The 26353-nt window shown below is 43.0% G+C and overlaps 1 protein-coding gene across 4 annotated transcripts; it reads right to left on the bottom strand.

The window, feature by feature from the left end:
* Positions 1–18610: 18610 nt before the first annotated feature.
* LOC115545137 (hydroxycarboxylic acid receptor 2-like) lies at positions 18611–25286 on the bottom strand. Of its 4 annotated transcripts, XM_030358008.1 has the most exons (3): positions 21418–25286; positions 19651–19740; positions 18611–19525 (listed from the first exon to the last, which is right to left on the bottom strand). In XM_030358008.1, the coding sequence occupies exon 1, from the start codon at positions 23534–23536 to the stop codon at positions 22592–22594; it is 945 nt and encodes a 314-aa protein (XP_030213868.1). In that variant the 5' UTR covers positions 23537–25286; the 3' UTR covers positions 18611–19525; positions 19651–19740; positions 21418–22591. The 4 variants fall into 4 exon arrangements, with proteins under 4 accessions (XP_030213868.1, XP_030213865.1, XP_030213867.1 ...); XM_030358005.1 differs by having other exon boundaries at positions 18611–19740; XM_030358007.1 differs by having other exon boundaries at positions 18611–19737.
* Between the last annotated feature and the right edge of the window lie 1067 nt (positions 25287–26353).

The following is a 26353-nucleotide window of genomic DNA, read 5'->3' as shown; positions in this document are numbered from 1 at the left end:
TTTGCTTATGAATCCCTTCGAAAGAAGAACATTTGCAGTAGAAGAGTAAGAACTCGGAGCAGAAAAGCCAGAAGTGAACATAACCCAACAAGCAAGAGAAAAGGATAGAGCCTACAAGAGAAGTTTTTCCAGAGTTTGGTTCAGGCTTGGCTAAATAGCTGTGGGTATGCCAATGCAATTTTTTGCTTTCCTTGTATACTTTTTAAAACAAGTGCGTGTGATACTTCGTGGATACAGACAGGGTTGACAGACCTGAAACATCTGTCAGAACGGATAAAAAAAACACAAGCAAGCAAGAGTGCATATGAAAAACTGTGTGACAGCTAGCCTTGCTAGAGGTAAGCAACTTCTATTTATTCCACTAGCCTATATGTATTTCCCTTGAGATGGACACTGGTTGCAGACCCCTCCCCCCACCCATTTGAAGTGTACTGTATATAGTTCTCTGCAAACCTATGGTGGGACCAGGCCTCATTGTGCATATTGTATATAGTCCTCTGCAAACCTATTCAGTGTACATACTGTATATAGTTCTCTGCAATCATGGTGGCATCAGCCCTTCAGTGTGCATATTCTTACTGTATGTAGTCCTCTGCAAACCTATGTTGGTATCATGCCTTAAGTGTGTCTTCAACAACCACACACAGAAGTTTGCACATTTACATGAATTTTGTGGAATTCATATTTCATTGTATTTGTCTAAATGCATACTAATGCAGACTGTAGACATATTTATGAGTGACGTTTACCAACACAATTGCTTGGCCGTAGCACACTCACCCATTATCTCTAACTCTCTCTCTCTCCCTCACACACAGAGAGAGAGAGAATGTTACCTTATGTGTAATTCAAAGTTATTGTTGATGTATCTGCACTCTTAATATTGCTGATTTCTACAAGGCAAAAAATTCACTTAAAACTTAGTTCCCTGGCCCCATTCGTCTTTGTAAGTAAATGTTCTTTTTTTGCCTTTACTATTTTGTCAGAATGCACCAGCATGCTTCGTTTGTTTGTGAAAATCACAAAAAAATCGTGTGGGGGAGGATGCCCCCAGACCCCCCTACAGGGGTTTGGAATGCAAACGTTCAGCCCCCCCTCAACTAAATTCCACCATGGACGGTCTGTAGTGGCTAAACCTCCCTTGTTGTGCATTCGGAAATAGCTCCAAACATATTCAGTAGATTAACCACTCTTTGACAGAAAGAACGAGGTCTACATGTGTTTCCTGTTGAAACGACGGTAGAAAAACAGTGCGTTCGCTCCGTCTTCAGTCAATGCCACAAAATGATACAAAACACAGTTTTACTCTCCCTCAATGCTACGGTATAACAGCGCCCTCTATAGCAACCAATGTCCTATGCATCTCTTATAATTATAAGCAATGAAAAAAAGCACACTTAACAGTTATTAAACTAAAATGCAAACTATGCAAAACAATTAGTTAATCAATATTATAAACAATCACTAAATATTAATCTAAATATATAATATCTAAATCCTAATAATATCTAAGTATAACAGAGAGCATGTATGATAGAGAGCATTACAACATGGCAAAATGGCACTAACATTTCCGGCCCCTAATTGCTCATCACGGGGATGACAATTACCTGACTAAAACTAAAGAATAATTTTGCATATTCTAATTTCCTTCTGTCCTCTTTCATAGCACTAAAACAACATAAACAACCTCGACCAATCTAGGTGAGGTCTACAAGATGGGCAACTATGGAAAATAATAAATTCCTCGATAATAATGTCCTTTATTGTCCATGAGATTCTTCCATCTCGAGCAGGAGACACAACTTATCTATGGGTCTCTCTAAGGTGCTGGTCTTTGTTTTGACAAGGACCCAACGGACAAACCCTTTGGCCTTTGGCATCGGGGATAGTCTTCTCCACTTTTCCCATTAACCAGGGCCCTCTTGGAGCCCCCTCGTCCACGATTAGTACGATGTCTCCCTCTTTGACATTTCTCCTCTTCTCCAGCCACTTCTGCCTTTCTTGCAGGGCAAGTATTCTCTGGACCAGCGCTTCCAGAAGATGTCAGAGATCTACTGCACCTGCCTCCATCTTCATTTTGAATATAGATCTTCCTTCTGAAACACACCTGGAGGGAGTGCTGGTTTTCCCTTGAGCAAGAGAAGATGATTCGGCGTCAGTGGCTCTAGGTCGTCCACATCATCAGATGACTTGGTAAGGGGTCTGCTGTTGATCACTGCTTCTACTTCACACATCACAGTTTGCAGACATTCATCATCCAGTGACTGGAGCTTCAGAAGGTTGGTAAGTATCTTCCCGACTGTTCTTATCTGTCGCTCCCAGATACCACCGTGGTGCGACCCGGCAGGTGGGTTGAAGATCCAAGTGACTCCTCTTTGCAGTAGAGCCTCGGGGATCTGGGACTGGTTCCCTTCTTTCATCGCCCGGCGGATCTCGTGTTCTGTAGCTACCGGGTTCGTTCCATTATCGGGTCGTGATGTTGTGAACCTTGGCCAGGATAGCCGGATGCTTTGTGTTTTCTGGCAAGGCTGCCCGGTGCAATCTTCCACCAACCCAGAGAACCCCATCTTGGAGGAAGGGATCCAGTTTCATGATAGAACTACTTCTCTTGATCTTTTCACCTTTCTGCAGAGCGCAAAGCTCCTCACGGGAGGTGTGACTTTGGCTGAACTGAATGATCAGTTTCTGCTCTTCTGACGTCCTTGACAGTCAAACGGTTTCCTTTCAGGATGGATCTCCATTTCTGCATGTGGTTCTCAACTGTCTTGATTTTCACATCTTGACTTTCTGAAGACTGGTCTTGAGACTCTTACGTCTTCCTTGTTACGCACAGACTTCGAAGCAGCTCCTTCAGCCTCAACATCCAGGCGACCGCCTTCTTCAGACTGTGCCAGTCGGAGTAGTGATGAGTCAGCTTGAAGAGAGGGCCTGTGCTTGAGTCAACAGTCTTGATGATGTTCACACTGGTCGTACGCTTCATATCAGCATCGTCTTCACTTATCTCTCTTGAGAACCCTGATAGGACAGGCCAGTGAGACTCACTCTTGGCTAGGAAGTCAGGACCTTCAATCCAATTCTGACACTTTATGAAGTGCTCTGCACTTCATAAAGGCTTATTTATTTCATAAACTATCCTCTTGCTGCGTGATCAGCTGGGTTAGAAGTCGCGTTGACATACTTCCATTGTGCTGGCCTTGTGTTCTCTCTGATTGTTGGCACTCTGTTCGCAACAAATGTTTTAAAATGAGCGCCGTCGTTGTCGATGTATCGGAGGACGGTGGTGCTATCTGTCCATAGCACAGACTCTTCGAGGTCCATCCGAAGCTCTCGCTTCATGATCTTATCCATTTTTTAACGCAATGGTAGCCGCGGTGAGCTCGAGGCGTGGGACTGTGACTGGTTTAAGCTGTGTCACTCTGGCTTTTCCTAGAAAAAACGAGCAATGAACTCGACAGTGGCTGTTCTCGATGCGGAGGTAAGTGACGACGCCGTAGCCCTTCTCGCTAGCGTCTGAGAAATTACGTCACTGACGTCACTGGACCAAATCCCTCTGGCTTGATGCACCTCCTGACAGAAAAGCTAGCGAACTGGCTCAGATCAGACAGCCAGGCGAACCATCTGTTTGCCACATCTTCTGGAATCTCTTCATCACAGGTAAATTTCATTCGACAGTCTCTGGACGATGGCAGCCGTAGGGGTGTGACGAGATCTCGTGCCACGAGATCGCGCAAGATTAAACTCAACGATATTACCCGTCGCGTTAAAAATCTGTCACGCGAGATTTATGAGCTATCCAAATTTCTATTTGTGGCCTGTAATGCACCTTTGCTACGTCTAGACTGCCAGAACGAAGGAGGAGCCTTCGAAGGAAAAGAAGAAGAAGAGGAGGAGCAGGAGGGGAAGCAGGGGAAGCAGCCATAGGCAGTCAGAATGACGTCGGAAAATACCCGTATTACCGTCGAAGATGCCCCCGCCACTTTTAAATCATTTGTTTGGCAGCATTTTGGGTACCCGGCGGAAATGATGAATGGCAGTAGAGTGACTGATAAGACACGGACAATACCAAGTTGTCAGTGACATACTTGGTCAGACTCTGTTTGCACTATTTGCACTCTGTATTGACGGAGTAGAACTTTGATTTGGTTTTGCAGATAATAATGTTCGCACTTGAAAAAAATATAATTGTTTAATTAAATGTATTTTACTTTAGTTTTCAATTTTAGTTTTAGTTTCAATTTAATGCATGTAAAGAGTTATAATAAGACATTTCAAAATGCATGTGCAACTCGGTTAAATAAAAGTTGGTCCAGTCATATATTTTGTCATTGTAGTTTTCTGAAAGTCTCGTCTCGTTCTCGTGAACCGAATATCATGTCTCGTCTCGTCTCGTGAGCTGAGTGTATCGTCACACCCCTAGGTGGACTGGCCATCTGGCATACCGGGCATCGTCCCGGTGGGCCGTTGACCAAATGTGGGCCGGTCCGCTATGTTTTGTTTTTTTCTCTCTCTAAATTCCCTCCAATTGTGCCGGCCAATGGGCAACAGAGGGCTAGCAGTGTGTGGCCAGCATCAACACATATTATTGGTCTATGTTTGTCATTGTCAATCAATCATGGGCTGACAGGCTCAGAGAGCTCTGACAGTGCTGTCAATCACAACAGAAACTAGGGTGGGCTGGACCGCATGGCATGGGCCGGAGTCGTGGGAGTCGGGACGGAGCTGAAAATGGATAAGCGTAAGAAAAGCCCGGGTGGCGCTGAAAAACTGTGACTCTCTGGAGGTGGAAGCTGCTAAATGTTCAAAATGTACAGATCTATTTGGTGCCGGGGTCAACACCCCAGCTGGTGCTGCTGCGCCGGGACACGAGCGAGTGGAGGCATATATGCTAAGTAACGTTAGCCTGGGGCTAGCTAGGCTACATTTTGAGACATGTCCAAACTAAAATGTTTTTACATTGAATGTGATTCAATTCAATTCAAAGTGTTTATTGTCATATGCACAAAAGAGATGTTCTCAGTTGTACAATGAAATTAGGTGATGTGATGTGACCTAATTAACTGCATACTTGTGACAACATATTAGCCCAGAGTTGAAGGGCTGTGACTGTTGGTAGCTGTGGTGGATTTTGTTTAAATATGCCGAATTGTGATATTAATATGGGTTATTATTGTTCAGATGATTTAGCTAAGGTAGCTAACAGCTTCTAACGTCAGCAGTCTCTTGTTGCCATAGCATCAGTAAACATTGACATGGACTAATGAGCTGTAAATGGAGATGCAGAATCATGCTGTATTGTAAATACAGATGAGATACTTTGTATTTTAGCACAAAATACAAGTGAACTAATACGAAATAATTTGTTTAATTTGCAATATTTGCCATTGAATTTATTTCAATGTAATCTTTCAATTCATTTATTGTTTACTGAGGTGATGACTGTTTCATGTGGTGAGAGGAATGCAATATGTGTATGTTTAAAGGTTTACATGAAGAATTTCATATTGATGATTTTAATTTCAAACATCTGCATTTCTTTTAAGTTCAATTAACAGTTATGCTGGTAGGCCTTAGGGCTCTTTTGAGATTTAAGTCATCCTTCAATACGGATACATTTGTTCACTAAGTGTCACTACGTCACAAAAAGTCTACATGGCTTATACTTGTCATTCAGTATACTGAGTACAAGTTCTGTTTGCTGTTTCTTGCAGGTCATGAATTTGGTGAGGAGTGTAGCTGGCTGGCTGCGGACGAGGAAGTAGGGCAATATATATATTGAGAATTGATATATATATATTTTTTTTATGGCTGTGTGAAAAAGTCTAATGTCTAATATGAGAATGCATATCTGTTCAGACCTGTAGTTTCACAATGACTGAGCCACAGTTGAAAAAAATTAGTTTCAGCTCTAATGCTGCTACTGTCTGTAATATGTTTCTATTTAGATTATTGTCAGGATATTTAGGGGTCCAAGCCAACAGGTTGGATCCCTATTGTTTTTGCAGCGATCATTATTATTATTTGTTATTATTGTCCGAGTCTGGTCTTAACTAATGCTGGGCTTACACCAAAATATTTTCACATTCACAGACTAAAAACTGCAAGAGAGAATTTAGCGTTGGATCAAGTGTGATATTTAGCAAGGGTTTTGTAGATATGTAGATATGGGGCTTGGAGATGCAGCGACCACAGGATGTCTGTTAACTTCCTGTTCAGGTTTCACACCTTTCTTGTCAGCAGCACAAGAGACACAAACTTGAAAAACAAAAACAAAAAAAAGCAAGAACTGCTATTTGCAGTGCTGTACTATTATTCGGATGCATGTACTTGATCAAATTGTTTTAATAAGTACATACAGGGTTCTTCCCGTTCGTCTCGTCCTACCCCTAGTGCTGATAATGTAGTGGGCTGGTCAGGACAGAAAATGCCAGGGCTGAATTTTTGTCCCAGTCCACCCCTGCGGTCTTGGCTGACACATCTTCTTGTGGAGTTGGGTGTCCGCTGGTGGAGCCTGGACCTTTCTCAGGCCTGGCCTTCTCTTGGTCGGTGTTCTCGTCCCTTTTGCTGTGAAGCAGGCTTGGGTGTTTCTTGCTGCAGATTTCACACGTGGCTCTCTTTTTACAGTCTTATCCCATTTGCCCTTGGGTGAGACACCGGAAACAAAGTCCTTTACCTTTAAGGAACTTGATTCTCTCTTTGTTTTGGCAGACTTCTTATTTTGTAACATGTGCTCAGGTTGTGTCTTTTGTTGCAGTACAGGCATGGCTCTTGAAACGCGTTGCTTGTCTGCTTGTTCTTTCCAAGTTCTGAGGCATCCCCTTCATCTGGCCTAACACTTGTGGAACAGCCAGTAGTTCTTCTCGGTCCGCCTCCCTTTGCAAATCTAGTGCTTGACTTGCTCTTTTCTTTCCCTCGAAGGACTCTTTGACGTCACCGAACAGTGGATCTAAAGCTATCTTAGCTTGTCTGTTGATGTACGTCACAAAATCAGAGAACTTTGCTCTTCTTCCTTCCCTCTCTTGGATGTCGAAAGCTATAACTCTCCATCTTTCACGAAGTCTGAAGGTCAACTTTGACACGACAATCCGAAGGTTGCTCGGGCTGTTCATCTCCTCAAGGTACTCCATGTCCTCCATGACATTGTTACATCCGGTGAGATAGATGGAGAATCTGTGAAGTGACTTTGCATCTTCTGCTTTAATTTGACAGCCCTGTCCACGTAGGCCGCAGCTATTTTCTGCTCATTGCCATAGTGATAGGTCAAGAGCTTTCTTGCTTCATTGTAGCCTCGTCGTGCGCTCATGTGGTCTTCATCGTTGTATGTACGACTGTGGATGATGTGCTCAAAGGCCTTCAGGAATGGCAGGAACTCGAAAGGATCACCACTGAATTCAGGGACTTCTCATTGAGGTAGTTTGGCTAGTCTCTGTTGTGTGACTAACATCTCTGTGATATCCCTCTGGTTCAGTATCACATCGCAGAGTTCAACTTGCTTTCTTACACAGAAGACGTTTGTCTAGTTAGCCTGTGACAAGCACTGTTGTCTTGGATAACTCTAAAACTGCTTGTCAATTTTGGTTTGATATCTGGAGTATGATGATCGATGGTTGCTGCTATTGGCATTTTCTTGTCGAGGTAGGAATTCATACCGTCGTCGTCCATGTTATCTGTATTATCGTATTCTTCCAGAACTAGTAGCTTTGCTGTGGACTCTGCGATAGCAGTTTCAACGTCTAGCTCCTCCATTTGAGCGTTCAACTGAATCTTCTTGACTTTCAGCTGTGCTTCCAGTTGAGCCTCTTCCAACTGCAGTGCCTGTTTCTTATTAAGCGCGGCTGTGCGTGCGAGTAGGGCTGCACGGTTAACTTCCTCTTTTCTACGCAGAGACGATGCATGAGATGACTTTTTGGATACATTTGAGTGTCTACTGTGTACACTTCGTGCTGTGACTGAACTACATATTTCTAGTACAGCGGATGAACTGTTGTCTGGATCCACATCTTTGGTGGCGGACTCATCTTGCTGTGTCTTCGCGCCATTCTTTGGAGTCACCTGTTCAGTAGCAGCCTGTTCGTTAGCGACCATGGCGAGCCGTCTTGCTTCTATTATCCACTGCTCCAGTTTGGTCAAAAAGTTCTCATACAATGTAAGATTTGGCTCACTCCAATACTGCTGGTCAGCTTCCCTTTCATCGTCTGATAACAGCATACTAACTCCATAGTTCACTTCAGTAAAATCATTCAGGAATTTTGAGTAATCACTAAGATGATCCTTTTCTACTAGAAGTGCTATTTTCTCTTTTTTGGATACATGGTGTGCTAATACACGTTTCCTGAGTTTCATCTTGTCATCAAGTTTATTTTCTAGGGCCTTTGTGGTAGGGATGGGCACGAGTAGTAAATTCCAAACTCGAGTGATCGAAGGAATTCCTCGAGGATCAATCGAGTACTCGTTTAATCGAATCTATTTTTAGAATGCAACGCATCTGCAGCAGGAATAGGCCTGATGATGAACGGCAATATTACCAACCAAACATGTAATGCTTATTCTCCATCAAAACAGTCAGTTATCAGAGTATTCATTATTTATTTTTGCAAACGTTCAAAACACATTTTCCTTACAAAAATAAATAGGCGTCTCACAATTTAAATCACGTCGAACCAAGGCCTGTAACAGTTTAAAAAAAACAAAAACGAAACAAGTAGCCTAACCATTGCAAATAATTTAAAGCTGCAAATAAAACGGCAGCAAATGGACAATGGAAATACTCAGCGTTGTGATCTTCTCTACACGCCCGGGATTACAGCTGCGTCTTGCGGCGGTGAAAATAGCCGACACACTTGGTTGCTGCGGGGGTGCCATGCCGTAATTCCGACGCCTCATTGTTCCGACGTCTCAATGTTCCGAAAAATTTCCCATTAGATCGACATGCCACTATTCCGACGGTTCAATGTTCCGAAAACGAAACCCATTGGTCCGAAGGTCCGTTAGTCCGACTTTTCAAAAAGGAGGCGCATTAGGCCGACGGTTCAATATGCCGAATAGGAAAAAGAGTTTTATACCTCGCTCGCCTTTGGTTTCATAATCCCACATGTGTTTCGTTATCCGTTTGGTTGGGTTGGTCTCTCGGAGTTTCGTGATCCCAGTTATGCTACTTTATGAGGAAGTCCGGGGTGAGATGCGCGACAGCAAATGCAACATACAACTCCTCGGAAAACTTTGTTTAAAGAAACTGCGTCCTGCGGCTGCTTTTTTCTCTATAGTTGCCCACATTTTCTTACGTAAATGGCAATAGCTGCTGCTGTTAAATCATGATAACCTTTGTATAATGTGGTTGTTCTTTAAAATCCACTAGCAGCATGTCTCAGGTGTCCTGCTTAGGCTATGACCACAATACGACTCAACCAGGCGCGTGCCGTCCATATGGGCAGGTGGGGCGGCGAACTCCCTGCAAAAGCATATGCTCCCAAAAAAGAGTGACTGTTGCTCAAGCAATAATGATTAGTAAGCTCAGACTGGGTGGTAGGCCTACTGTATTAATGAATCATCAAGTAGGCTAAAGGTAAATAATCATTAGTTAAAGATAAGTTACTGATAGGTTCGGAGTGAAATGCAAATAAGATAAAGTAGCCTGATTATCGACCAAAGGAAAACATGTAGCCAAGCCTACATATAGCCTAGTAGGTTATCTTAGTACCTACATGAGATACCTTTTTATCTCCACTTATTTACTTAATTATGGATAGATAGATAAGACGAAAACATTAATGTCTGACATAACAATTCAGTCAAATCTTTATGGGATATATTATTCAACTATACATATGATGACTGCCATACAAAAAAATAACAGTAATAAACAGTACTGCTGACTGTTTCTGCTCTCCAGTCAATGCTTATACCCTGAGCTTACACTTAAAGACACATAACATGGTCCAGGTTATGGTTCTGATAATCTGAACTAAACAACCAACAACTTTCTTTGTCTGAACCTTTAAATGTATTAAGAACTGTAGCTACCTTTTTTATTCTCCCAGACCCCATTCTCAGACACAAAAGCTAAAAAACAACAACAACATAATAGTAAAAAGAAAGGTTTGGCACCAATAAAACACCGAACTTAAAGATGCTTTATAAATAAAAAAAATCTCACGCAAAATTGTGCACTGAATGCTGCACAGCATTCCAAAATTCGTCCAGTGTGCGAACGCCTTGGTTATATTCTCGCTTCAGACGCACAATTCTTTCTTCTAGGCGCCTCCACTTTCTCTTTGGTAGTGGCCGAGGTTCTCCACGTTCAGCAGCTGCAGTTGTGGTTTCCACCAGACGCTGTTCATCCTTCAGCTGCCGCAGGAAAATCCATAGTGATGGGTGTCTCCTCTGCAGTGCAGCATTCCATCGCTGGTGAAAACCTTAAACGAATAATGCCAAGATCATCCGATAACCACACTGTTTGTTACTTATGTGGGCTCCCTGTTGCTACGAATATTTTTACCTGACCCTCCCTGAATAAAAGGGGGGGAATGTATAGTCCTGCCTCCACTAAAAGCCATGTTATCATCTTCATAAATTTTTAATTGAGAATCTGATAAGCCTTTGATGGCATGTAGGTCTAGCTTATAATATTGCTACGAAATAGAACTGTTACATACAGTTACATACACTCAGCCTTTATAACATATTTTCACATGGTGAATCGCAGAAAAAAAGGTTTTTAGTTCTTACCTTCAACAAAGTTGTTGGTCCGGTTGTCTGACGTCCTGCCGAACACGTTCCACAGTTGTGGTGTAAACTGACAACCATCAACAATGTAGTTCCGCTCAAGATACTGGATGAAATTAGCCAGCATAGGGAAGCGCTGTACAAGGCGAACTGTAGCTATTTCCGTTGACAGAATCCTGTAATTTTGCTAAACTAAAGCGACCGGCAGGTATCCCATCGCCATGAATTTCTGAATACATTTCTGTAGACTGCGATGCCTCTGGTATGGGCCTGAAAGGCCCAGTTCCTGGACTCGCCTCCATAAACTCTGACAAAAGTAAAAAATAACAGCCTTGTGACTGACTGTTGGGTAGTTCCGTCTGAATTGCAAGCAGCAGCGAACTCTCGAAATCCGTTATTACGCGCTGCGGTCTCCACCTGTGTCCAGTCACACGCCGCACCTTGCGCTTGACGTGAGTCAGTATCTGTCTGTACTTGCCGACCGTTTTGCCAGTAGACAAGCACATTACTAATGGCACCACTCTACCCAGGTACTTGCCATGTACTGTGACAAATTGTTTGTAGGGCCTTGGGGAACTTTTGAATGTGCCATCAATGTACACATCTTGGCACCTGCTGAGCTTTGAAAAATTTTCATCCGTGCCAAACATCAGCACTCCCCAGTCATTGTCTTGATGACACAGAAAATTGGCTCCACGCCATGTTTCAGCCCACTCATCCTCAATTAGCACCTCGTACATATTATCTGGTATTGGAGGTACAAGTGAGGCACGTTTCCGGTTGAGTCTTGAACGAACCCCGCTGAATTCAGGGACATAGTCATCCTGCTGGGAATTTCTGACAACCTCATTATATACCCTTTTTATTGGTTTGGAAGGGTCAGTCTCAATTTCCTCAATCATTGTTTGAGTCAGTGCAGTGGTCTCAATCAGATTTGTGTCATTTGGGTGGTTGTGATTTGACACGTGTATGATGTTGATACGTACATTTGCTTCATCAATGTCAAATGGTTCAGTTTGGATGAAGGCATTACAGGTTTTTCTCCAACAACGCCAGTAGATTCTGTCTTGCTTTGCTTTGTTCTTTTGGTAACGGAAACCCTCATGTACTAAAATCTTCCCTCCCCGATTTCCTGGCTGTATGGATGCCATTAGGCCTTTCGACTGAACTGTACTGAAGTTATATTTCAAGGTTAACGCTTCTTTACATTTGTGATAAGTTCCGGTTCAGCCCCTTCAGGTTTCATTGGGCATATAGGCCTTCAGGAGTAAATATTTGCATAGCTAATTCAATAATGCGCTAAAAATATGTTGCTTTTAAAGTTGTGCATTTAGAATGTTATTGAAAGAAATAGTGAGTAAAACCGGACCGTGATTGGAAGTGACGCAACAACAGGTAAATTTCATCTCTTCGTAATGGAATCAAATTATACAATCAATTTGAAAGTTGCTCTTTAACAGTTCATGAATGTCAAAGCCTGACTGATTTCTCAATCGGAAATTTACATTTAAGATTTTCCGAGGAGCAGTTGAATGTTGCATTTGCCGTCACGCTTCTCGCCCCGGCCTTCCTCATAAAGCATTACTGGAGTCACGAAACTCCGAGAGACCAATCCAACCAAACGGATAACAAAACACATTATGGGATTATGAAACCAAAAATAAAAGACGATGTAGGCTAAGTTCCGGCAGTGCACTTCACCAAGCCAGACTGTTGCTGTGGGCTTGAACTGTCACAAGAGGTGAATTTATGAAGCGCACGTTATACAAGGACTAATACTTATCCCTTAAAGATGTCAAATGGTGAGTGAAAAACAAATACAATTTTTGTCTTTAGTAGCTGTGTGTGGGGCTATACGCCTATGTGTTGTTTACTGTGTTTGCAGTCCGGCTTTTAGCCTAAATAATTTCGCTGGCATTGATTTAGTCAAACTTATACCTCATACCGTGTACTTAGTCGTGTGTGTGTGTGTGTGTGTGTGGGTGTGTGGGTGTGTGTGCGTGTGCCCGTGTTGAGAATTAGACCTCCGCTCTCTGTCCATGGTGCTGCAACACCGTGTCGAAATGAAGTGAAGCGTTGTCTTTTTGCCCTCCAAAATTCATCGTGAACGTGATATGTAGGCCTAGGTTGTATTTTAGAGAGAGTGAGAGTGAGAGTGAGAGAGATAGGGAGCGAGCGAGGTACAAAACTCTTTTTCCTATTCGGCATATTGAACCGTCGGCCTAATGCGCCTCCTTTTTGAAAAGTCGGACTAACGGACCTTCGGACCAATGGGTTTCTTTTTCGGAACATTGAACCGTCTGAATAGTGGCATGTCGATCTAATGGGAAATTTTTCGGATCATTGAGACGTCGGAACAATGAGGCGTCGGAATTACGGGCAGGCCCCGCTGCGGGACGGCTTTCCCGAACTCACCGTTGTGTTTCAGGAGCATATGTTGCCGCATAGTACTTTCTGGTAGCTCGATTTCGTTGGCATATTGTACATTTCACCTTATGATCTTCTATTTCTTTAAAGTATTTCAATTCTTCGCTGCGCTTTGCTTTAACCGCCATCTCTTAACTTTTTGAATTCTGGCGTGCCTGCACACGGCACGGTACGCGCCACACAGAAATGGATACATTTCATTTGCTTTGTGCCCACTGCATGCGTTAGTGGCGCTGTCGCACTAAATTTGTACCGGCTGCCAAATTTGTACCGGGCGCGTCATCCATACGTAATCCACTCCAAATCTGCCTGGCAACAGATGATCGCTTCGTCCGTTGCCTGGCAACGGACGATCGCGTCGAATGACGTGAACATTCGCGAACCTTCTATCTAGCGATCCGTTATCTGTATTGTGCTATTTCGTCCTTGACCTGCGTTAAACACTCAGTTTACGTGCTAAATTTGATTAAACAATTAAATACAATACAAATATAAGGTAAAAACAAGTGTTATCTGTAATGATATCAACATCAGTTATTAGACCGTCACACGGAGCATGCGCAGTTGGATTGGCGCGCTGCATGTTGATGTCTGTTCCAAGATACATCGTGTGTTTATTAAGGAACCCAACAAAACATTACATTATCTAGCAATCCGTTAACTGTATTATGTTATTTCGTCTTTGGCAACATGAGCGCGAATGTTTTTTGAAACCTGCCCGGCAACGGACGACGCGATCATCTGCTGACAGGCAGGTTTGGAATGGATTACGTATGGATGATGCGCCCGGTACAAATTTGGCAGCCGGTACAAATTTAGTGTGACAGCGCCGACCGAAAATTGATACATTTGCTTCAGAAAACATTGTTTGTGTGTATATATGCAAACTCGAGTTTGCCTGTCCACCAACCGAGTTCATTTGTAACGAGGAGTACTCGAGTAATCGATTCCTCACGCCCATCCCTACTTTGTGGTCAACTTGATCTTTCTTTTCATGTCTAGCTCGACATTGCCTTCCATTTTGGTTTCATCCAAATCCGACATTTCAATTGGCTGTTAATGTTAGATAAGTCTCTTGTTATAGCCAACTCTTGCAAACTTCTGAAATCCAAATCAAAAGTCCTTTAATCTCAAAACATGTAGATGTTTTCAAAGGGATGATTCCAGGGCTGTCTTTATTTCCAGAGTCAAACGCAAGCTTCTTATGGGCTAATATGACTATATCTAGCAATAGCACTTTTCTCAAAAATGTCCTTTGTGACTACTGGCTATACGCACATCTTGGCTATGTTGATTACAATGACAGAATTATCCTTATTTCGTCATGAACATCAAATATGTAGCTATAGCTTATCCAGTAATACATTTTTGTTCTTTGTGTACTCATTCATCATTGAAAAGTCGTTTGGAATTCCGGTCGGGTGTACTGCGTGGTCCCCACAGCTAGCTTCTTCATTACCTGGCTGGCGGGCTTAATCCGGTCTCGTCCAGCGCCACACATCTTCCCTCGGCTTCCAATGATGTTCTCTCGCCGTCTGCTGTTTTTCTACTTAATGTAGTGGCTAAAACTCCCTTGTTTTGCATTCGTAAATAGCTCTAAACATATTCAGTCGATTAACCACTCTTTGACAGAAAGAACGAGGTCTACTCGTGTTTACTGTTGAAACGACGGTAGAGAAACTGTGTGTTCGCTCCGTCTTTACTGAATGCCACAAAATGATACAAAACACAGTTTTACTCTCCCTCAATGCTACGGCATAACAGCGCCCTCTATAGAAACCAATGTCCTATGCATCTCTAATAATTATAAGCAATGAAAACAAGTACACTAAACAGTTATTAAACTAAAATGCAAAACAATGCAAAACAATTAGTTAATCAATATAATAAACAATCACTAAATATTAATCTAAATATATAATATCTTAATACTAATAATATCTAAGTCTAAATTACAATATGGCAAAAAGGCAATAACACAGTCTATTCATGAGGTGCTCTTCAAACTTCACTTCTTCTTTTGACTACTAAATGTAATCTTGCTCATCTTCTCACTAAGCTGAGAGAATTTCCCCCAGACGATCTGGCTGGGACAAACAAAGTTTCATGTTATTCAAGGTTGCTAGTTCGATCCCCGGCTCCTCCTAGCGGAGTGTCGAGGTGTCCCTGGGCAAGGCACTTTTACTGCTCCAGACGAGCTAGCTGCCGCCTTGAATGGCTGTCACCTCGCATGGCTGACACCGCACTTCGGTGTGAAAGTGTTCATGAATGTGTTGGCTTATTTACGTTTTATTTAATCAGTAAATGTTTTCAAAATGGATTGTTTGGGTTATGGGTGTATGTGTATGGGTGTATGTGGGAAATATATATTTTTGAATGTATGTATTATTCAAAAAATGCAGAAATATTACTGAAATTACAATATCATACATTATCAGGTTCTTGTTTAGCGAGGGCTCAGCAATTATGTTGAATGCAGAAATGCAATTTTTGGGAAATACAAAACTTGAAAGAAGCACACAGTAAATCTATTTTATCTAAAGGCCGATTTATGCTCAGTTACGTAAGCGCAAGCGCAAGAGGCCCTTGCGCGCCCTTGCGCACCCCTTGCGCGACTTCTCACGTCTTGCGTGCGTCGGGCGATTTTTCTAGACTTGCGTCATTTTTTACGTAAGCTTTTACGCGAGCCGCGCAGCCTGCAAGGCTGTGATTGGTCTGGTTACTACTTTCTGTCTGGAGTATCACATTTCCTGTTTTCATACCGCCATTTTTAAAAGCCAGAAGGCAAGGACGATTTTCCATTTCCGACATCAAGATGAATCGACAGCAAGAGCTCTTGAGCGAGGAAGTGCGTCAATACGAGCACTTGTACAACCCATCGCTGGTGGGCTACAAAGACACACAGAATTGCTCGAATTTGTGGGATGAGATAGCACCCGACATGGGCATGCCGGTCGGAGTGTGTGTCAATAGTCTGCCATAGTTCACTGAATGTGTAGAACATGACTGGGAGGCGGTTTATAAACAGCCGACGACGACGCCCACACACAAATACACCATATAGGCTTCACTTAGGTAGTCTTCGACCAATACCAGGAAAATCTCCTTTTCATGGTTCAATTTGAGAAACGCTGCCGTAGGAGGAAGGAGGGTGGGTGGTTTGATAGAATGGAACCCGGCAGGCTCATATACAAAAGCATTAACGTGAAGTGAAGTTAACTTTGCTGCCACAACACATTATGTCGTTTTAAAATGTAGAGAGATATGCACATTTATACAATGCCAATGATCAACAACTTCATCACCCCTGTTCCTCTGTCTGTTGCCATCATTCACTGTGTATGGGGAGAATACGATCTGGCACATAAACAAACCAACGACTCCCACAGACAAAGACGTCATTCTCGAGGTCGTCTTCAACGAAAAACTTTACTCCACATATTACTCCACCTACTGTTCTGGCGGTAAATTGCTTGGCAACACGCGCAACCTAAAAGGGAGCATGAATTGCTCTGAGTAAATTTTGCGCAACAACGTAACACCAACGCTGAAGCATGCAGCCGCCTTAATGAGAGTTCTGCTCTTTTCACACCAGAAATGCAGAGACAATAGCTTAGAACAGCCTTCTAGTGTTTGGTCGATAAAGAAAGATAAGAAAGATACCAATAGAATCAATTGGTCACATGGTCTAAGTTTCTGGGCTTGCTGAGTTCATTTTCTTTGTGATCTCTAGGGAACTCTATATCGGCGTCTATAAACAGTCTAATTATGAGGTGCTCTTCAAACGTTCACTTCTTCTGTTGAGTACTAAATGTAATCTTGCTCATCTTCTCACCAAGCTGAGAGAATTTCCCCCAGACGATCTGGCTGGGACAAACAAAGTTTCATGTTATTCAAGGTTGCTAGTTCGATCCCCGGCTCCTCCTAGCGTAGTGTCGAGGTGTCCCTGAGCAAGGCACTTTTACTGCTCCAGACGAGCTAGCTGTTGCCTTGCATGGCTGTCACCTCACATGGCTGACACCGCCGTCGGTGTGAATGTGTTCATGAATGCGTTGGCTTATTCACGTTTTATTTAATCAGTAAATGTTTTCAAAATGGATTGTTTGGGTCACAACAGAGACTGTGTATGGGTGTATGTGGGAAATATATATTTTTGAATGTATGTATTATTGAAAAAATTCAGAAATATGACTGAAATTAAAATATCATACATTATCAGGTTCTTGTTTAGCGAGGGCTCAGTATTTATGTTGAATACAGAAATGCAATTTTTTGGAAATACCAAACTTGAAAGGAGCACACAGTAAATGTATTTTATCTAATGAAAGTTCTGCTCTTTTCACAGCAGAGATGCAGAGACAATAGCTTAGAAAAGCCTTCTAGTGTTGGGTCGATAAAGAAAGATAAGAACGATACCAATAGAAACAATAGGGTGTATGCACTAAGCTGTGTGACGTACTTCCTGTTTCAAATAATACAGCTCGGTTGCTTCCGGTCTGCGTGTTTATCGCGCTAGCCTGCTGACTTTGATACTGTAAACATGGATCAAGACCGCAAACATCTAAAAACTGGACCTTTTCAGAGGCAGGAGACAACCTACGCAGAGCACTGCTGTGTCCCCCACTGTACAGCGTCAGCAAAATTCAACGGGGTATTAAGTTTTCATGGCTTTCCGAGCCAAACTGACGTGAGGAGTCGATGGATTGTGAACATACGCCGGGATGCATATGTCATCACCACTCACTCCAAGGTCTGTAGCAGACACTTTAGTCCCGACAAGTTGATTGAGCCAACTACTCCTCAGGGTCGAAGGAGACCTGCAAAAGGTGCCGTAGCGACCCTTTTTGAGTGGAACCAGTATACAGTCGAAACCCCAAGGCGCGGCGTGTGGGAGAGAGTTGATCGGTTCGTCGAAACTGCCCCTCCGGAAGATGAAGTTGATCTCCTATTCAACGATCAAGACTACTGCTCTCTCTGAACCGACTGCCATATATATGTCCGCATCCGCTGCTGAAAGCGTCTCAAATGAAGTACAGGAGCTGAGAAACGAGCTACAGGAGTAACGTCTCCAGCGAGAGTTTGGACTGCAGTGGTTTGCTGGCTCCGACGCAGACATCCGAATTTACACAAGGGAAGTCACTTTTTCACAGTCACATTTTTTGTATTAGTCTGTTATTAGCCTAGTCCCTACGGGACGGGGATATGTGTCAGTCAGGGACATTGTTGGTTAGAAAATAGCTTTACGTTACAAATTAATTTATAGTACTGTACCAAATTATTTCTTAATAGGTCTGTGAATGATTAATAGGACACAAGTAGTGGCATGTTGAGAGATGGTGTAATTGGAGTTGGGGATGTCCATGTCTTATCAGAATTTATATATATGAATGTGACCACACCAATAGTACAAAAACAAACAACATTTATAATACAGATTTGTGTAAAGACTTACAGAGACGTGTTTCCAGTTCAAGTCCACAAAAGTTTATTTTTAAATGGTTGAAAAAAGTCATCTTATTATTCTATGAGATGAAAATAGGAGCACTGAAGCGCCAGCGCCAGAATGTGACCGTCTCCAACTCCACCAATGCTGGTCCTAGAACAAAATACTATTAATAAACAATTGTACAAATGTATGAATTGAGCAGGTAACACCCTACTTATCTACATGCAAGTACACGGAAAACCACCAAACCGCGCCTCCCAAAGATACGGCCCGGACAAGAACACTACTCTAAAAAGAGAGCACAGAGAACACATTAGGGCATTGGATATCCACACACATCAGGTTGTCTTACAGGAAGTTGGTGCAGTTATTGAACTGCACCCAAAGAGGGAATAGTTACGACGCCATCCGGTAGAGCAACCGTTGCGTAGTGGCACAAGTCACAATACAGGTAAAAGGGAGGTGACTGAGGCTGAAACAGATATATGGGAGAAATACAGGTCACCCTGCTACATAATATATATATGATAAAAATCTTAATCTTAGTAGTTACTGTTGACATTATTTTGGTAACAATGTATACTTTTGATGTACACTTCTAATTGAACATTTTTATGCAATGTCTTCTGTGAATAGATTTGCCAGCTACAACCATCTGATAGCTTTTTGGTCTTTGATTGAGCCTTCTCCACAAGATGGTCCGTGTTTCCAGAGCCAAATCAGCTGCCCAGAAAAAAAGAAGTGGTCGCACCTGCACGTGCATCAACAGTACTTTATAAGTAGTTAGATGTAATTATACGTGATGCCATTGCATTTGTATTTGTTGTTTTTGAGCTATACTTTTTTTCTTTTCCTCTCGGACAGCTGCTCCAGCCCATAGATTAACTCTTTCTTTTTTCATCCCTTGGCTGATGAATCAGAAAGCTTGATCTAAGAGAAAAAGGTAAATCATTAGAAATATAACCTCAGCATCATGGGTGTAAAAAACAACTTGTTTCTTATGAAGGTAAGTACTTCAACTGTGCTAGAAAAAGCCTACCACCCTGAATGCTTACTGTTATATTCTCTCCCTCTTAAAATAAAGATGTGCTTTTTTTAAAGCGGACTCCAAGAATCACAATTATTCCAATGTACCTGTACTTCTGCTGTGCAAACGACAATACATATCTTGTTTATTGAAAAGTTGTAGCCTTGTACTCATTACCTTGACTATATTAAATTGTGTGTGGAAAAACAGGGAGACATGAAAAACATTCAAGTTGGTGGCCCTTGAGGACTACACTTAGCTACTGCTTAACCGAACAAACACCACTGAACAGGGATGAACACAGCTTCCTGCCTAGACTCTAAAACTGTGGTGCCTCACTCTTCCCCATTGACCTGTAGCACAAGGCTCTCACGCTGACCTGCACTGTCAGCTTGGCTTTATTGGACACTGAATGAAATAACACATACAAATTCATTAAGCTTCAATTGTACTGGGTTACTCGCATCATCACATCTATAACATGTCACTACATGGAAAGAAACGTTAGGTAGCTAAGTAATGTTACTTTTATATACACAAAACCGTGGCTGTACTTAAACTATTATTACTCAACACAACAGGCAAACATCAAGGCTGATATAAAACACTCGTTAAGAAATCTTGTTGGCGTTTGCTGTTCCTGCATCGTAATACACGTTTGACAGTGACAGTTAACTGACAGATTAGACTTTGACAGTAGCTAGCGTCTGTTAGACGTCTATGGCGTCACATTAGTGCCATAATTCACTAATGTGATAAAAGATGCATTCGGGCGTATTACATTATTCCACACGCGTAGATATTAACTGCGAGCGCGCAAATGATCTCTGCGCGCGCAAAACAGCCTCTCGCGCGCGCAAATTACCTCAGCGCGCGCAAAACAGCCTCTCGCGCGCGCAAATTACCTCAGCGCGCGCAAAACCTCTCGCGAAAGATGTTTTTACGCTCTCGCTCGAATTTAATTTTGGCACTATGGGGGAGGGAACCAAGGCAGGGCGGGCTTTCCTATGATTGGCTGTTTCTGAAGCGCGATATTTGATTGACAGCCCTCCTCAGCTCTCCTCTCATTCAATTCTGAATTGTACAGTTAATGGCTGAAACGATACTTATTGTAACTCTAGATTCTATGAGTATAGGGGCAGCCTTTTAAGGCTATCGATATTGGGTTATCCCTAGGCGTGAGCCGTAGCACTGAAAATTTGTAATCCCCGACCACCAACAGCGTGGGCCTCAATAACGTCCGCGTGCGGCGTGCCTCAACGACGTCCGCATTTCGCAGATATAGTCGGGCGCCGGCGGACGTTCTGCTCCCAATAAACAGCTTTTCTTCAGCTATTTAAAGGACAATGAGGCCGACACTTCAAAGGCTGCGCCTATACTCATAGAATCTGGAGTTACAATACGTTCAGCCATTTACTGTACAATTCAGAATTGAATGTGAGGAGGGCTGTCAATCAAATATCGCGCTTCAGAAACGGCCAATCACGTTTGGCCGTTTCACGTATCGCCCTGCCTTGGTTCCCTCCCCCATAGTGCCAAAATTAAATTCGAGCGAGAGCGTAAAAACATCTTTCGCGAGAGGTTTTGCGCGCGCTGAGGTAATTTGCGCGCGCGAGGCTTTGCGCGCGCTGAGGTAATTTGCGCGCGCGAGAGGCTGTTTTGCGCGCGCAGAGATCATTTGCGCGCTCGCAGTTAATATCTACGCGTGTGGAATAATGTAATACGCCCGAATGCATCTTTTATCACATTAGTGAATTATGGCACTAATGTGACGCCATAGACGTCGTTTTCTTACCTTCGTAGCTGTGAATGTAGTTCAAAGCATACAGCCTAAACCCCTTCTCCAATTTGCTTGTCGGAGTTTTTGTTTCCCGACATAAACGATGCACATCTGTGATATTTATTGTCGGCAGCTCCTGTAAACACCGGGTGTAGAACGTTGCCATCTTGGAACCGGAAGCTGATGAGCTGTATTACGGCGAATCAGGAAGTGCTTGTGAAAGTAGCCTATTGCTCATAAGTTTCTGGGCTTGCTGAGTTAATTTTCTTCGGAATTTCTAGGGAACTCTACATCAGCGTCTATAAACGGTCTATTTATGAGATGCTCTTCAAACGTTCACTTCTTATTTTGACTACTAAATGTAATCTTGTTAATTTTCTCACTAAGCTGAGAGAAATTCCCTCAGACGATCTGGCTGGGACAAACAAAGTTTCATGTAATTCAGTAGCATGTGGCCATGTATTCAGAGCTCCACTAACAAACCATCATCAGCAGCAGCAGACAAGCCCACCCTAAATAATGAGTGGATTCCACATGTTGCTTGTTTCAGAACAGGAAACACTGTTTTTTGTTGTTGTTTTGTTAACACTATTGTACTGAAGTTGCCATGGTGAAATTCAGAGACAAATATTTTGTGTGGATTGCAGTAATGATTGTTTTCTTTTCATTCAGCCATAACTTTATTTTTTTCCAACCATTTACTTTTTCTTAAATGCTGTGCATGTTTACATTGTTTACTCCATTTAGACTTTTGAACTTTTGTTCAAATCCCTTCACTTGATTTAAGCCATTTAACGCTTCTTTATGTAACAATCTATATGGCTTAATTAAAAATATTAAAATTAATCTATATGGCTTAATTAAAAATATTTTCAACCTCACTTTGTACTACAGCACTCACCGCATTTTAGTCTCGACATCTCTTATTGAACATTTGATAGAAAATGACCAATCAAGTAACTTTGAAATACATACATACATACAAAAGTTTAAATGTTGATGTGACAGGGCAATTCAATTCCTAGTTTCCTCGATTAATACTCACATCCTGTCATTGTCTTTGTCTGCCAAACAAACCATAACGGTGGCTCTGCTGTGACTTAACATTGACAGGTAAGTGGCAAGGTAAATCCCGGGGAACAGCAGTGACTGCTTGGCCTCCCAGCTTGCTGACAGACTAAGAGTCCACCTACTGGGTGGTCTCCTCGTCGCCGGTGTCTCCGGCCCTCCCCAGACGCAGGGCCCGCCTGCACATGTTCCTGAAGGGGGGGATGGAGAAGTAGAAGACCACGGGGTCCAGGGCGCTGTTCAGGTAGGTCAGGCTGATGGTCAGGTAGAAGGCCGTGTTCAAGTTCTCCATCTCGTCACAGGCCTTTGTCCCCGAGTGAACACCGGCGATCGATCCCTCCTTCAACCAGATGAGCAGCTGCGTGATGTTGCTAGGCAGGAAGCAAACGGCGAAGACCACCACCACCACCATGAGGAGCCACAGGGCCTTCCTAATGCGCGCATCACGGGCCAGCTGCCTCCTTCTCAGGTGGGCCACGATGGAGCAGGTGCAGAACACGATCAGGGCCAGCGGCAGGAAGAAGGAGAGCAGGAACAAGCTCCTGTGCCAGAAGTGTACGACGTCGAGCCCCCCCGAGTTGATGTGGAAGCTCTCGCAGTCGGTGGCGTTAGGGCGCGGCAGGGCGAGGAGGTGGGCCGTCATGGAGAAGGTGAGCAGCCACAGCCCGGCGGCGCCGCACGCCGCTCTCACCACGCTCAGCGAGTTGAGCGCGTGGTGGGGATGGACCACGCGCACGTAGCGGTCCACCGCCACGGCCGTGAGGAAGAAGATGCTCCCGCTGCGGTTCATGGCCAGCAGAAAGAGGGAGATGTTGCAGAAGGCCGGGCCGAAGTGCCAGGTCAGGCCTGCGGAGTAGTAGCTGGCACGGAAGGGCAGCGCCACGTTGAGCAGGAAGTCGGCCAGCGAGAGGTTGAAGAGGAGGACTGTGCTGCTCTTCCAGGGCTTCAGGCGGAACAGGATGATCCAGAGGGCGAGGCCGTTGCCCAGGACCCCCAGGACGAACTCCGCCCCCAGCAGGGGGGGCAGCGCGCTGGTGAGCAGAGGGGTACGGTAGATGCAATTCATGTCGTCTGCTGAGAGCTGGATGATGAGCTGGTTGATGAGCTGGTTGATGAGCGGTTCTTCAAAAGGGGGAACACCAACTGAGGCACTCTATTAGGAAATCGTTTGTGAAACCGAGACGATGTGGTGTTTTTAATATATTCAGTGGCATGAATATCAGAGTGACCTCCCATGTGACATCATCAGCAGCAAATGCCAACTCTGAATAATGACGTTCCTATCTTTACTTTCGAAAGATATTTATCTTTTTTACCATACAGTGGTGAAATTACATTTTCTAGACAAATATTGTATGTGAATTGTAGAAATGATTGCGATGAGGTGACTGAGAGGGCTGTTACATTTTGTTAATTTTGGAGGAATTTTTTTCATAAAATATAAAACATCGATCTGACCATGCATAGCTCATTAAGCATAGGAGGATTAAATGCAGAAAAATAATTTCTCCCTGGCGATTAATAAGTATGAATACAATAAACAAGTCAACAACTTTAATGGCTTTATGCGAAAATAATGTTCAAAAGGGCAAAACAAACAACTATCTTTCAAATCAAATAATTGAGACAAGCAGTAGCTCTCTTGCTTCCTTTTTTCTACTTAGAAATGGTAATTTAAAAAGTTTATACTAAATCTATTAAATAAAGATGATCGTGATCAGATGAGCTTTTCCATAGCAAAGCAGAGGAGAGGACTGTAACCTAACGTTCGTCTGACTGAATTGAGCTAACGTCCGTTGCATTGCGTATTTATCATCAATGATTACCATTAAAATAACATCGCAAAAAAAAACACATAACGTCAAATCGTTTCAAGGTCCACGTGGGATATTTCAGGCGCTCTTGGGGGCCCTCTGGTGGCCACGGAGGGACCTGAGCATGCGCTTGGGTCACTTGCTTGAATTGCTCAAACCTCATGAAGCTGTGCTATCATGCCATTGAAGACAACGGATTCCAGTATAATGGAAAGATAACGTTGACTAATGTTTCTGTTAAGATATGTTCAACTCTGCTTCGAGAGAGAGAGAGAGATTGTAAGTTAAGAGTATGTAGACCTAAGTAAGAATCAAAACTGCCCAGAAAATCTATACATTTCCATACTCAAGTTTAAAGATCTAAAAGGGCTGTTCGTTATATTCCTGTCAATTGACAGAAACATTAACAAAGTCAAAGAAACAATTGAATCTTGCTAATGTGTGGCTGGAGGTTTAAAGGTCGTGCCAAAAAATGTGAGCTAGCCAGTCTGACCTGTCAGCCAGTCTGAGACATCGCTGCTCCTTTCCTGTTGGTTGATGCGCTGCGTTTTCTTCCCTGAATACCTGGGAGCTGTCAGCGTGAACAGGAACAACCCTAAAGATTGTCTTCATCACGCAGTTCAAGACCAGATTAGTAATATGTCAGATTACCGGAACTGCTTGTAAAATAAAACCAAACGCATTGCCTAAGTGTGAAACAACAGCGGGATTGTTGATTACTTTATATCCATACAATGTCACAACATTGTTGCAAAAGTATTTTTCATAACTTGTATTCCGTAATGCGTAATGTGAGGCTACAGTGATGTTCAGACTGAGGGTTACAGCAGGGGAGCCAGGAACATTACTGTTTATATTATATATCATGTGGTCTCTTTCCTTTCCCTTGGAGACCTAAGAGCATACTGTATTGATTAACAGCAGGGGTCATCGTCATGGTAATTAGGAAGTGGCGGTATTTTGGGTCAAACGGACCGGGGGTCAGAGATGGGCTCTGTTTGGAATCCCGGGCCTGGATCAGGGATCCCCCCCCAGGGCTGGAGGTCAGCCCAGTCCACAACTACTTAGTTAGCCTACATTATAATGCTCATGTTGATCTTATTGCAAAAATGACCCCCCAAGTTGTCAGCAAAATATTGACATGTACTCTATTCAGAAGGGATGTCCATGACTTGTCCAGCTCTCTGTCCGTTATGCAGCAGGTTGATGAAGGGCGACATGTTAAACTGCCATGGCATCACTAGGCTGCAGTACTGAGAAATCAGGAGGAAGAGAAAGACCAGGTCCAGATCAGGTCTGGACCGAAGACTCGTGAACCTTCTCCCTCCACCACTCAGAATCACAGCTAGTTTGTGTTTTAAGAAAGTTTAAAAGGCTTCAAGTCAGAAGACATTTTATCTATAATTTGGCTGTCCGCATCAAACATCTTCTGTATTTACGTTTTACTTTGTATGCCAGATTTTAACAGTTTATCTTTTAATCCTCACATTTGGTCAGGATTTTTTGCAGTTGTTGTCTATATTAATGTACAATTTACCCCCTTTCAATGTAAGATTTTATTTGAGTGTTTCTTTGCCTCCCACTGTTAAGCATTTTGTAACACTGTTGAAAATGTGCTATATAAATAAATGTACAGAAATAATACAGTTGCCTAGTTCCAGTACAGGAAAGTCAAACATTAATTTAGTGTTGCTTTGTATGCAGCCTCAATCTCTGCAGTAGAGATAATAGGATCTGTACATCCTGGTTTCATAGTTCACCATATCACCAGCAGTGGCACCTCCTCAAACCTGTTAAGTCTTTTTATCTGTCTATCAATCACGAAAAATATTATATCATATTTACAAAACTGAAATTATTATACTAGTAATACTAATAACCGAAAGATCTGCCACGAGGTCCAAGGAATTCAAACTAGTCGAATCTCTGGCAATGTAAATGCAATCCTATAATGAAAAGGCCTATTGCTTATAAATAATGGTACATGCAGGATGATGCAGCAATGCAGGAGGCGTCAGGAACCATTAGGGGAGGAGGCCTTAATGAGGAGGAGGCGTTAATGAGGAGCC

Source organism: Gadus morhua, chromosome 6 (genome assembly GCF_902167405.1).
Source record: "Gadus morhua chromosome 6, gadMor3.0, whole genome shotgun sequence".
In the NCBI taxonomy this organism is placed as follows: Eukaryota; Metazoa; Chordata; class Actinopteri; order Gadiformes; family Gadidae; genus Gadus; species Gadus morhua.
The sequence above is the reverse complement of the archived record's forward strand: the minus strand, read 5'-3'. Positions and strand labels throughout refer to the sequence as shown.

What these genes read in the sequence shown, in the direction of transcription:
- LOC115545137 (XM_030358005.1), bottom strand. Translation starts at nt 23,536, where the DNA reads ATGAATTGCATCTACCGTACCCCTCTGCTCACCAGCGCGCTGCCCCCC.